The sequence below is a fragment of the Sebastes fasciatus genome, chromosome 12 (assembly GCF_043250625.1).
Source record: "Sebastes fasciatus isolate fSebFas1 chromosome 12, fSebFas1.pri, whole genome shotgun sequence".
NCBI lineage: Eukaryota > Metazoa > Chordata > Actinopteri > Perciformes > Sebastidae > Sebastes > Sebastes fasciatus.
In genome coordinates, this window is record NC_133806.1 from 29,595,693 (window position 1) to 29,610,232 (window position 14,540).

A 14,540-nucleotide genomic window follows, 5' to 3' on the forward strand; every position below is an offset into this window, starting at 1 on the left:
ACATGTTTACATGCTTTTAAAAAACGCATTACTTCTGCTCTGAATGGTCAGCTGGCCCACTCTGCTGTGATTGGTCGACAGAACCAAACTCTTCGGACTCCGCTCCAGCTCCGCTCCAACTAGCTTTGTTTGAGGGCGTGCTAACCTACCCACTAGGCAGGTATTGTGTAAATGTGTTACTTGGTGACATCACCATCTCATGGAAGAAAAGGAGGGACTTAAAGCGAGGCGTTTCAGGCAGCTAAGGAGCAGCGTTTCTGTGGGGGAGAGTAAATCTCTTTGGCGTGGACTTTGGGCTTTGTAACTTTGCAGACCTTTTACATGCACAAAGAACTATATAACACACTAAAGGAAAGCGGGAAAAGCATAATAGGTCCTCTTTAAGTCAAACCATTTTAGCGGAGATTGAAAAACTAAGTGGCGAGCACTATTGCATTTTTACATTATGTTTCGCAAGCTCTGGTCTGCTCATGAGTCATTTCAGGTTAGGTTTCCTAACTCAGGACAATATGAAATGTCAAAGTTTTGTACCAATTCTTTAATTGCTCGCTTTCAATCTGAGTAATACCTTGTAATATTATACGACTCCTACATTGGGGAGCATTTCACCAAGCATGCGCATAGCATCACTCATGGTCTAATCACATTCACTCTTGGTAACCGATTGTATAACAGCAATGGAGTTGTGCAAACAGTGAAAGCCTTGTGATGTAAAACACAATAAAGCCAGTAACAATGCAGGAAGACACACAAAAAATAGACTTTTGTCCCTGATTCTGTTGCCCTGGTGCATGCTGGGAAGTTTTTCCTACACGCCTACATAATCTATTTAATAAAATGTTTTTTGGGTTTTTTTAAATAAAAATCTTAGACAAGAATAAAAAAGTAATTTTAGGGAAAAAAGTGTATACACTGAATGAACAATAGCAATGTTATGCTTTAGAGGCAAGTAGGAATTGAAATAAGAGCGAGTGTACAGAAAGTTAGAGGAAAGGGGACTGTCCCCTTTCCTCTTCCTCATGGTTATCGATTGGATAATGAAGACCACAACAGCACAGAGGAGAAACGGGATCCAGTGGACACTCACAACACAGCTAGACGACTTGGACTTTGCTGATGACCTGGCTTTGCTGTCTCACAATCGACAACAGATGCAAGAAAAGACAACAATACTGGCAGACACATCATTACAAATAGGCCTCAACATCCATAGAGGAAAAAGTAAAGTCCTCAAGGTCAACACAACCAGCGAAGACTCAGTGACCTTGGAGGGAACAGCACTGGAAGAAGTAGAAGCCTTTACATACCTCGGTAGTGTCATCAATAAACAGGGCGGAACGGATGCAGATGTCAGAGCCAAAATCGGCAAGGCAAGGGCTTCATTCATACAACTAAAGAACATCTGGAGCTCCAAAGAAATCAGCCGGCGGACAAAGCTCAGACTCTTCAACTCCAACATTAAACCAATACTCCTCTATGGTTCAGAGACGTGGAGGACAACAAAGACCACAACAACAAAAGTACAAACATTCATAAACAACTGCCTGAGGCGCATCTTAAACATCCACTGGCCGGATACCATCAGTAACAATGATCTTTGGCAGAGAGCAGGTCAAAAACCTGTTGAAGAAGAGATCAGGAGATGGGGATGGGGATGGATTGGCCATACACTCCGGAAACCCGGTACCAGCATCACCAGGCAGGCCCTTAGATGGAACCCACAAGGCAAAAGAAGGAGAGGCCGGCCCAAGAACACCTAGCGCAGGGACCTTGACACGGACATCAAACAGAGCGGGCTGACATGGAAACAACTGGAGAGGAAAGCCCAGGACAAAAGACTCTGGCGGACTGTGGTCAACGGCCTATGCTCCACAAAGGAGCGATAGGCTTTGAATGAATGTACAGAAAGTTAGAAAAACAGTACCACAAGGTTAAAAAAACAAAAACACCTGTGAGATGTTAATGAACAGCGACAGTGTGTAAGTGGAAAGAGGACAGTTCTGTTCACTGCACATGTAGGAGACATCTGTCTTAGATTATGTAAGCAAATATCGCTGTTCTACACTCATACATAAATATCAGGATTCACTGAATCCTTAATTATAAACTTAAATTAGAGGTACAAAGTAATATGAAACATGCAAGTTGTTTATTTCAATGCCTCTGACTGGCCTTACGGGATTTAATATGCTGTTCATGTATTTGGTTTGTTGGCATTACTGTCATATTGATCCCTAATAAATACAGTATATATATATATATATATATATATATATATATATATATATACACACACACAGTATTTAATTTATATAATGAACATGATGTAATATGTATGGATTTGTCTCTGACAAATAATATTACATTTCTAATGGCTGAGTGCTCATTGAAGCTAAACTGAATTGATGTATAACCGTTTTATTTATGGTCTGTACCTGGCTAATATGAATGTGGACGTGTTCCATATCTAAACCATTCTCCATGGTTACCATTATTGTCAATTAGCAGACAGACCAGTGATGTAATATGCTCTAACTCAATCGACTACTTGCTGAATAACAATAATACAGGTTGGGTACAAGTAATGGAGCACAGTGTTTGAGCAACACATTTATTGCTTTTATGTTTCATGAAATATACTGTACAAAAAAAGTATATATAGTATGTTAAAATAAATACATTTATACAATATCACAGCAAGACAATTCACTCAAAAGATCACTGTCACATACACACACACACACACACACACACACACACATATACACTTAAATGGTCACAAACATTGAAAATATCAGAAAGTACAAGTCCATTGGTTGTTTTTTTCACTTCCGTCATGGTGCAGCTTTAAACAGAATCATCAAAAAATAATGGAAGGCAGCTTATTTAACGGAATATAATACTGTAATCTGTGTCAGTATGTACTCATGTCCCATTCATGCATGTTACTAACTTGATATTTTCCCCGGAGTCTTTGTGGTTTCTCATCTCAGGTATCCATGGATCGGGGTTACACCTGGATCGTGGTTGGCTGCCTGCTTGACACCCACTGCTACATTATCATTATTATCAGCCTTTTTATTATTAGTAGTAATCATATTTCTGTTATTATTACTGCTATTTCTTATCTATCTCTATTACATCCACTGCTATTGATTATTGTTATTAGTCCTATTTGTATTACTACTTATAGCTGTTGTGCTATTTTGTGGTTCCTGTGCATCTCTCTCTCTCTCTCTCTCTCTCTCTCTCTCTCTCTCTCTCTCTCTCTCTCTCTCTCTCAATTATAGTCTAGACCTGCTCTATATGAAAAGCGTCTTGAGATAACTTCTGTTATGATTTGACGCTATATTAAAATGAATTGAATTGAGCATCAAAAAGCTTTGAACAGATCTACAAACAGTGCAGTTGCACAATGTTGTGGTTGCAGCAGTTATTGGACCAGGTCTAAACCCTGACTGCAGTAGCTGAAGGACACTATTTTCCTCCAGAGAGGCACGTTGAGAGTCGACCAGCCCGGCTTGGGTACAGGCTGATAGTTGTTGAGGTCACAAGTGTCATCGTTATGTAATGAGGATGAGAACATTTTGCCAGAGGTAAAAGTTGAATTAAAAAGTGATACTGTAATAACAGGATCATTGTTGAATCAGTTGTTCAAAGTTGTCCTCACTAGGAGACTTTCTAATCATGCAGCCAAAAGAATAACTTCCTCACACGATGCTTTTTGGATCCTCTTTAGTCCTGAAGAGCAGCGGGCACCAGAAATGTGGCTGAAAAGAGAAGATCACCCTTCTGCATTATACACGGAGATTTACAAACTGAACTCGCGATAAGCAATAAATGCATACCTTTAAATAGAGTGATCTGAGGCTGCAGTTGTCTTTCACCTTCCTCTTTTTGAGTCTCTTCCTCAGGATTTTGGCGTGCAGGTACTCCACTCTCTCCTCTGCAGCGGTGGAGAAGAATTGCTCGCAGACCATCAGCCTGAGCTGGGCTGCTTTGGCAGCCATGAGAGCCATAATGAGCAAGGTGAGCAGGATGGCAGCCAGAGGAACTACAGAGTTAGAGAGCAGCAGCTTGGGCTTAGGAAGACATTTCTTCTCAAACAGGGTCACAGAGTAGGAAAAGTCTTGTTGATGGTTCTCCTCACCAAACGGTATGCCTATTAAAGTTGCGATCCCCTGGAGAAGATAAGTGAATCAAATATTCAGAAGCTGTCCAACTGGAACAGATACTGTAAGTGCAGAAATGTGTCAGTAGGTCTTACTTACTGTGATGCTCATTAACAACGGGACATGGAACGGTTCCAGCTCTGATAACTTTGTTGTCACAATATCGACAAAGCAGTACAATAAGGCATCCACAGTTATAAATATGACCCAAGCTACAAAATGGGAGACGACTGGAACGCCAAATTTCAGCATAGCTCTCCCCTCTTTGGTGGTGGGACGGGCCGATGGGACGGCGGTGTACAGCTTCTCCTCCTTCGGCGTGAGGGGGAGGACGTGGGGCTTTCCTTCCGCCTTCTGCTTCTCGTCAAATCGAACAAACTTGCCGCTCGTGAACCTGTTTTGGTATTTCATGTCGTTGCAGTATCTTTTTATGTGCAGCGCTATAAACAGCATGAGCACGAGGAAGCTGATGGCGGGAAACATCTTATCGGTCACAGAGGAGACCGCGTTCATGAGGGACTGGACATACTTCACAGTGTCGTTCAGCTGCTGCTCCGCTTCGCCGAGTCTCCCCTTGAATTTTTCTGACTCCAGTCTGGGTGTAATCTTGAGTTGGGAGTCGAGGTTCACCACCCCTAAGTCTGTAACCCCCTTGAGCATGTTTCCCAGCCACTTCAACATCTTGACATAGTTACTGAACGGAGCAATGATGGCTGCTTTCTTGGCCCTCAGGTTGCAAATCATACTCCGGACCAGGCCTGTGATGTTCTCCAGGGTGTTGCGGATATTTCGGAGAACCACTAAACTGGTCCCGGCGGTCAGGAGCAGGTTCCGACTCTTCTTCATGAAAATAGAGATCACGAACAGAGTCCCTACACACCTTACTCTCTTTGATAGGAAGAGGGCAACTGTCAGTAGTGTCCCAACGCAGCCAGCGATCCCTCCAGCCACCGCCAGCTCATAGTTGAGGGTGAAGAGGAGGTAGAGGAGGAGCAGGGAGCTGAGCAGGAGGCTGAAGAAGCTGCAGGTGAAGAGGAGGATGAGGGTTCTTCGAAAGCCATCCCTTTTACCAGTTATGAAAACATCCACAGCCAGATAACCAATGTCCTCCAGGCTCTGTTTTATTGCAGTCCATGGGAGTAGCATCCTGGACATTGAAGAAGACAGTGGTTGGAACCAAACACTGGAGTACACATTGAAAAACAGAAGTTACATGATCAGATACTTGCTTAACCTTTCTGTCAAAATTTAAATCTGAAAGAAGACATTTTGAATGAGAAAATGCTGTATACATGAACGTTAATTTAATGAAATCAGTACAAACCTGCGGTGTAGAGCTTGACATCTATTCTCATGCATGCTGTTTGCAGCCTCCTTAAATACGGCTAAAACAGGAACTCCTCTGTCTCCTCAAACCTCAGTTATTCGTCATTTCCCAGTCATCCCTATTTTTTAACCAAAAGCAGAAGCAAACAGAGCGCTAATACGAGGCCAACTTTTGACTGTGTGTGAGACTCGCTTGTGCTTTTGTTATTTATTGAGGATTGCAAGTCTGTATGCCACTAATGCATGAGTTCAGATTACTTAGATTAAGTTTAGATTAAGACATTCCAACTACAGCAAACCTGATAAAATCCCTATAATACCTTTTAAAGGAGTGACGGTAGAGAAGACTCAGCACAGCAATAAGGAAACATAAGGGTGAGAAACTGTAAGGTTATTGTCATATTGTTATTAATGTGTACTATAATAATCAAGGTTTGATTATTGGAAAGGAAGCTGCTTTCAAAGAATTCAGATCAGAACTTTCAACAGGGAAAATAATAACTTGATGCTGATAGCAGGGTCTTCACCCTGAAAAGCTGCTTGTGAAAAGAGTCAGGATGTTTTTATGAAGCCTGTGAAACTGTCACATACAGTAACCTTTTAGTTCATGAAGGTATACTTTGTATACTTTAACTTATAGTACTTAGCCAATGATTTATGAGACTTGTTCCTTTTGCTGTTTGACTTGATGTTTTGTGAAGAGATTTAAAAAATGAATAAAATATGTTGCCTCTATGGTGAACGGATAATCCAAAAACTTGATGAATTGCAGTAAATTCATATCAAAACATCCTTTTACAAACTCTCAAACACTTTAATAGGCTAATCTATCAAAAAGTAAGCACAACTACAAGCCAAGTATTCTTTTCTGTAGGCCTATGAGGCAAGAATACTTAGTTATACTTTTCCTAAGTATATTTTCATCAAAAGATCAAATAAGTAGGCATATAAGCCAAATATACTTAGACTTTTAGGTTTACTTGTCAGTATAAGCCAAGTATACTTAAGTTTACTTTTTGTTGCAAGTATATCTGATAAGTACATACAAAGTAAACTGAAAGTATACACTCTTATTTTAAGTTCAAAAGCAGTATACTAATAGTACACTTGAATAAACTTAATTTTGGTAAGTGTGAATTTTGATTTCAAAGGTGGTGGTACACAGTTCTTAGTAACATACAGGCACAAATCCTCAACAGGGCTTTAGTAAATCAGATACCAAAGGTAGGAGGTCATTTTTCAGCTATTGCTTGGATTTAGTTCAAATTTGCAATAATAGTGCCCTGATATCGGCCCTACACCGCAAAGCAATGTAACCCTTAAACTTAATTAGAATCGTCATATACCCTCCGGAAAGGGAGGGACTTCGCCTCTCCAGGTGGAACTGACTCTGTGGGATGTTTGGTCTGGCCGGACCTGTAATGCAGTACACTGGCAGTGATTAGGGGATTGAAGGCACCTGTTGGTTTCCTCTGCGTGCATGGCAGCGGAGCCGCACCATGTTAGCTGAAGTTACCTGTGTTAAGCTGAAGGTCAATAACGTTCTTCCGTCATTGTGAGTAAACTTTTTGATGTACTTTTGAGGTATAGTTGTTTTGGAAAGGAATGAAATGATACATTTCGTTCATAGTCGAGCTCAGTTTCCGGTAGCCATCTTGCCCTGAGGTGGCTGTGTGTGCATGTGGTTTTCTGCTACGAGAGCTTTCTGAGCAGAGTCAACAAGGATAGTTGAGGGAAATCTGAATAAGTTTGCCGTTTTGAATTATATTTTCTTTGTTTCTGTTTGGTCAGTGTATCTTTTGGTCATTCGATTTTCCCTTCACAGACGGATATTAAAAAACAAAAAATTGTGGTTATTTGATTTTCGTTTTAAAATACAAAATTGTATATTGAAATACAAGACGTTTTTCTTTATCGGGGTAAAAAAGGATGAACTAAACTTAAAAAAAAGCCCCGTTTTTTTCATATTCTGCGATCGGAAAATGCCATTTACAAAGTAAGAGCGCGTATGAGGACGGTACTGTGTATCAGAGAAAAAAAAAAAGGCAACTTCCGGTCTTCTTGTGATTTTATTTTTTGTTTTTAGAAATAGGAAATGAAAATCAACCCGAATTTTTATGTTCAGTTCATCCCTTTTTGACCCTGATAAAGGAAAAAACGTCTTGTATTTCAATATTCATTTTTGTATTCTAAAACAAAAATCAAATAAGCACACATCTTTTGTTTTTTAATGGGTTTGTGAAAGGAAAATCGAATGACCAAAAGATACACTGACCCTGTTTTATTGTGAGGAGTTGTTTTGTAGGATTAGATATGTTTTTGTTTTATTTATTTTGCAGCAAGTGAGCCGCTGCCTTGGTTATGTATTTCTTTTGTTTGGGTTTCACTTAAAGCAGCAAAGGGTAGAATTGGAGCAAATATGATTTTAAAAAGTTGTTTTTATAAAACGGTCACTATATCCTGACAGCAGTGTATGAGACAGGTCATCTGAAAAAAATCATGGTTGCATCCGAAATTCCAAACTAACATGTTATTTCGTACGCTAAAACATCATGTAAGATTTTGTCTAAAACCTTAGTATGAAACCTATAGTATGTGAATTGCATTCTATTTCCGATGAAATATTACAGACATAAATATCCCACAATGCAATGTGGTAGTGATGGTAGTGACAGATTATTTCCAACCCAGTCCTTTTTACCTGTTGAAATACCTTTTAAAGGGGCAATACAACCCATAACATGCTGTTATTTTTAAGAATTCTGTCTTTTTTATTAATGTGATGCAATTGACCACAAAGACTGACTTTTATTCCCAATAGATTCAGATGCCAGATATCAATGTCACAGAAATAGGTCAATTAGTGTTTCCTAAAAACACACTTTCATACTTAATTATATTAAAATGATTAATTAATTAACAACCAAAACTGACTTTATTCATTTTGTATTTCATCGTATAGACAGTTGCAGGTGGACTGGTGTTTACACGGTCTGTGGGAACTATGGAAGAGTCTTCAGGTTTGTCCAAATCCTGCATATCTTTGTCATTTTAGTCATGAATATTATGCAATTTTCCACTTTCCAGTGTTAATGTTAACTATATAACTATACATTCTATAAAAGTATATTATTGTATGTTTTTTACTTTAACGGTCAGCTGTGACAGGTGTTTTTATTTGTCATATACTTGTAGATATGTGGCCTCAATGGATGACATCTGGGAAGAAGAGGACCTACTGAGAGAACATCTTCTCTGTGCTGAAGCTCTGAGGTAAGCACATTAATCTCAACTGTGTTGTGTTTAATGTTGTTGAATATTGAAAGTGTACAAAATATTTTAAATTCAGTGGCCTCTTTAGCTTTGTTATGAATTTCTTGAAAATTCATGAAATTATAGGACATGGTCTGTAACAGACATGGACATTCAGACATCAATCAGTGTGATTTACACTTACCGAGAATATCGTTGTCTCTGATGTCCGGAACTTCAGAATACCTGAAACTGACCTTACAGCCCATTAAAGGAGCTCATTTGTCTTGTTCAGACCTGGTATTAACATGCATCCTGAGTGATGGGATCACTACTGGAACGCTTTCAACACGTCTGTTCACACATTGCAAACACATGGCTTATACAGCAGATGTTGTGATGTAATGTAACATGAATGTCAGCAGTAATATCCTACATATTCGTGAATTTGGGTACATTTTATTAACATACAAATATAAGGTTATTGTGCCGACGGTCCCCGGGGAACTCTGTGCCGCAGGCCCCGCTGCCTTTGCCAGGAAACAGCGGGGTACAGAACTTCAGAGAGCCGGGGATTCAGCTCCGTGCAAAGCACCGGAACAAAAACACAGACACATCTCCGATAGTATGATAATAATGCACTTTGCATGCCCAGTCTGTAGATATGTAGCCTATAGATAAGATATATTTTAATAAAATACAGTTGTATCGACAGAATACAGTAGAGCACAGGAGCCGGTTTCATGCTGTGAGGTAGACGAGCGCTCTCGTCTGTCCAGCTATTCATTTGAGGAGCGCTGAGACCCGCAGAGACCCGCAGATCCCAGCGGGACGTCAGTTGAGTAGGAGGTCCTTAATGTGGCCCAGGACACATTTGTGTACACACTGCTAAAAGAATGGGGCCATATGTGGCCCAGACCACCTCTGAATGTGGTCTGAGTGATCGGATCTCAATGCGTCCTCAATGCGTCTTGGGTGTGTTCACACCTGTACTTAAAGCTGTCCACTTGTGATCCGATCACTCAGGACGCATGTTAATACCAGGTCTGAGCAGGGCCAGAGAAAAGACACAAAGTGTTGGGGAAGGAGCAGCAGACTGGCTGGAGACGAGGACATCAAGGTGAGGAGAGGTGAACCTGAAAAACACTACCGTCTGTACACAGCTGGAAACTGCAACAGTCAAATGACATGATAACTATATTTTAATGATTGTGTGTCTGTAATGTGTTTGTTTTGCGTCTCCGTCCTCCAAAAGATGCTGGAGAAGCAGCTGGAGAACCACAGGGAGGCTCATCAGAAACAGCTCAGCCGCCTCCGAGACAAGATCTCAGACAAGCTGGACGAACTCAGAGTAAGGTAACACCAGTAGAGCTAAATATATTTTTTCGACATACAAATACGTTTTAAAAAAATATTGAGACATACTATGACTTTCTTTTAAATTTTTGTGACATATTATACTATGGCTTTTTTTCGACATACTATACTATGACTTTTTTTTTTAAAGTTGTTTCGACATACTATAATATGACTTTTATTCATGACAATTTTCTACATACTATACTATGACTTTTTATTTTATCGACGTACTAAACAATCATTTTTTTTTTTTTTTTTTCGACATACTATACTATGGCATTTTTTTCCAAGACATTTTTCGACATACTATGACTTTTGTTTTTGCGGCATAGTACACTATGACTTTTTTATTTTTTCAATATACTATACTATGACTGTTTTTTATATTTTCGACATAACTATGACTTTTTTTTCGACATACTATACGACTTCTTTTAAACATACTAAACTATGATTTTTTTGTTTTTTCAACATACTATATGTATGACTTTTTAAATTTTTTCGAAAAACTTTTTTTTTAAATTTTTTCGGCATAGTACACAGATTTTTTTTTGTTTTTCGACATACTATACAATGACTTTTTTTAATTTTTTCGACATGCTATACTATGACTTTTATTCATGACAATTTTCGACATACTATACTATGACTTTTATTTTTCCGACATACTATACTGTGACTTTTTTTATTTGTTCGACATACTGTATGGAATAAATTACTGATATAAAAATGCCTGCTGTTATTTTTCAGGTCTCTCGGGAAACTCGCCCAAAATAAACCACCAAAATGGGATGAGTACCTCCAGGCCACCATGTTTGGACTAAGGACAAAGAAGCAGTTGACGACTCAGTATAGTCCTTATTGTTTAATGTTTGGCAGAGAAAGGAGGAAAGGAAAGGAGGGTTCGGCCGATAGTCGAACCTCAGATCGAAGAGGAACAATGCGGATTCCGTCCTGGCCGTGGAACAACGGACCAGCTTTTCACTCTCGCAAGGATCCTGGAGGGGGCCTGGGAGTATGCCCATCCAGTCTACATGTGTTTTGTGGACTTGGAGAAGGCATATGACCGGGTGCCCCGGGAGATACTGTGGGGGGTGCTGCGGGAGTATGGGGTGAGGGGGGCACTTCTCAGGGCCATCCAATCCCTGTACGCCCAAAGCGAGAGCTGTGTTCGGATCCTCGGCAATAAGTCGGACTCGTTTCCGGTGGGGGTTGGCCTCCGCCAGGGCTGCGCTTTGTCACCAATCCTGTTCGTGATATTCATGGACAGGATATCGAGGCGTAGTCGGGTGGAGGAGGGTTTGCAGATCGGTGTGCTGAGGATCTCATCGCTGCTTTTTGCAGATGATGTGGTCCTGTTGGCATCATCGGTCTGCGACCTCCAGCACTCACTGGATCGGTTCGCAGCCGAGTGTGACGCAGTCGGGATGAGAATCAGCACCTCTAAATCTGAGGCCATGGTTCTCAGCAGGAAACCGGTGGTTTGCCTACTCCGGGTAGGGAATGAGTCCTTACCCCAAGTGAAGGAGTTTAAGTATCTCGGGGTCTTGTTCGCGAGTGAGGGGACGATGGAACGTGAGATTGGTCGGAGAATCGGAGCAGCAGGGGCGGTATTGCATTCGCTTTACCGCACCGTTGTGACGAAAAGAGAGCTGAGCCGGAAGGCAAAGCTCTCGATCTACCGTTCAATCTTCGTTCCTACTCTCACCTATGGTCATGAGGGTTGGGTCATGACCGAAAGAACGAGGTCGCGGGTGCAAGCGGCCGAAATGGGTTTCCTCAGGAGGGTGGCTGGCGTCTCCCTTAGAGATAGGGTAAGAAGCTCAGTCATCCGTGAGGGACTCGGAGTAGAGTCCTTGCTCCTTTGCGTCGAAAGGAGCCAGTTGAGGTGGTTCGGGCATCTAGCACGGATGCCTCCTGGGCGCCTCCCTTGGGAGGTGTTCCAGGCACGACCAGCTGGGAGGAGACCACGGGGAAGACCCAGGACTAGATGGAGAGATTATATCTCTACTCTGGCCTGGGAACGCCTCGGGATCCCCCAGTCAGAGCTGGTTAATGTGGCCCGGGAAAGGGAAGTTTGGGGTCCCCTGCTGGAGCTGTTGCCCCCGCGACCCGATCCCGGATAAGCGGTTGAAGATGGATGGATGGATGGATGGATGGTTTGGCAGAGAGGCCAGGTAGCCATCGGAGGTGCCAAAGGAGTACGAGCTAAGTGGCTCTATTTGGTTTGGAGTCAAGGGGTTATGGTCATGATTACTTGGCTAAATAGCTCGGACTCTAACACCACTTGGCATTTTTGTACTTTAGGTGACAACCAACAAAGTGGAGGGTTTCATGATCAGGGAGGAGCTATACCAGGGACTTGCCAAACAAAAAAACTGTCCACAAGGCATTCCAAGATAATGTACAAAATGCGAAAGAAAAATCCGTAAGCACAAACAGGAAAAAGGACAGCAGGACAATTTTCAAGTGGGAGATGTCGTCCTGAAACAAAATATAAGAGAACAACAGAGAAAAGGATTGAAACTGGAAACTGATATGCTTGGACCATTCACAATCACTTTAATTCAGGGAAAAGTTGTTAGTTTGAGTAACAACTCAACCGAAACCATCGCCAACCTTGATCAAATCATTTCATTTACAGAGCCAGAGGAGAGGATTCCTGCAAAGCTGGCAAAGAATAACAAGTCCCCTTTAGCTTGCCCCCCCCAACCACCGTCCAGCCCCTCCAGCCCTTCTGAACAAATTGCTCCTCAATCAAACCCATCAAACTCTCAAACCCACGCTGCCATCCTTACTCCTGCTACTCACTCCTTTGATCCTCCACCTGCCACATCATCAGGAGAGAGTCAACCCACCCATAGTAATGGTATACGTCCCATTCAGTAATGTGACATCAAGTATAATACCACATACTCTATATACACAATTACATTGATAATTTAAATCACTGAAATGTTCTGAATTTCCAGCTCTCAAGGATATATTGGAAATCAAAGGGGAGATACTGTGGGCAAAAGTGGGACTGTACAAACTTTTTACTGCGGATCTCCAGAGGCTGGCACCTGGGAAGGAATTGGAAAGTGAGGTAAGTATTGTTTGCTAAACTCCTTCTGATTTTTCCTCTTTAACGTGAAAATGAATTTGAATTTTTTTTTTGTGTAGATTGTCAATGCTTACCTGCTGTGGGGGGCAAAAAGGATTGAAAGGCCTGTCAGTCATTGAAACCTTTGAAATGATGGTGATTTGGAATAGTACATCAAGTGTGAGAACGGTAAGGATAATGGTTGCTTTTAAAGGTGTTAGTTACAATTATGCAATCTTAAAAACTAAAATTATCACTTGCAGCTCGACATAAGGGAGTGGGACACCTCTGTAAAAATCATCATGGGACTCTAGTAGTAAGTGCACTTACATTAATGCAATTTATGCAACTAAATGTACAACTCTGAGGATCTTGTATGTTAAAGTATCCTATCTGTAAAAGGCAATGTATCCAAATGAAGGACGGGCTGTTATTATGGACTCATTTGGAGCGACCTCTAATCAATTAAAACAATGTAGAGATTCAACAAGGTAAGCAAATCCATGATTAATTCTCATGTGTTTCATTTAGTTTCTGATTTGCAAGTAACAAACCTAACAAAATGTTTTATATTTTTGCTTTAGGGCTTTCATGCGGAAAAAGAGTGTCAACATATCACGATGGATGTGTGACACAGTTTCTCATCCACGTCAGCAAGATTCCACATCTTGTGGAGTGTTAGTTTGCAAAGTAAGAATATGTACCCTATTAAACCTTTAAACACTTTTTAAAAGGACTCAAATAAAACTGATAAGGTAGCCGAGTGTCTCTTAACCGGAGGCAGCATGGACTTTGTTGTGGATGAAGATGGCATAAACACTTTGTGAACACAAATAGCCATCAGAGGGCTGATGGATGATTCTGGTAAGCTTCAAACAGTTGTTATAGTTGTGTAGTTGTTGTAACATTTGCCTATACTTACCCCACTGTGAAATTTGAATATGTTAATAGACAACCTGACAGACCTTTGCAGGGCGTGTGGAGAAAAGGACCCTGGTGAAAGAGAGCCCTCAGAGGAACCTGTTGATCATTGGGTAGGAAGGCTTTAAAGTTTTTTACATGGAGAGTGTATTCTTAATTTATAACAAATCTAATTTATCTATCTTCTTTCAGATTGAATGCACATCATGCAGCCTTTGGTATCACTGGGTGTGTCTTGCAAAACCCAACAGGCATGAGAACTTTTTGTGTCCGGCTTGCACACCATGTTAAATGTTTTTGTTCCAGTAATCCACCATGTGTAAATAGTATGTTTTCCCCTTGAGAGGGTCATATGTTGTGCCGATTGATTGGCTACAAGTGAAATTTGTTGGCCTCTCCTGAATAAAATGAACTTGAGTGTTTGA

At 41.0% G+C, this 14,540-nt stretch overlaps 1 protein-coding gene and 1 long non-coding RNA gene across 2 annotated transcripts; one reads left to right on the forward strand and one right to left on the reverse strand.

Annotated features, from left to right (window-relative positions):
* Positions 1–3,649: 3,649 nt before the first annotated feature.
* dcstamp (dendrocyte expressed seven transmembrane protein) lies at positions 3,650–5,132 on the reverse strand (the record flags this gene model as incomplete). Its single annotated transcript, XM_074654879.1, has 3 exons — positions 3,650–3,770; positions 3,849–4,181; positions 4,272–5,132. Coding segments are annotated over 3 exons (1,254 nt in total), but the record flags the coding sequence as incomplete, so codon positions are not given.
* An 8,663-nt stretch (positions 5,133–13,795) lies between these two features.
* LOC141778277 (uncharacterized) lies at positions 13,796–14,540 on the forward strand. Its single transcript, XR_012596030.1, has 2 exons — positions 13,796–14,228; positions 14,308–14,540. It is a non-coding gene; the product is annotated as an uncharacterized LOC141778277 (long non-coding RNA).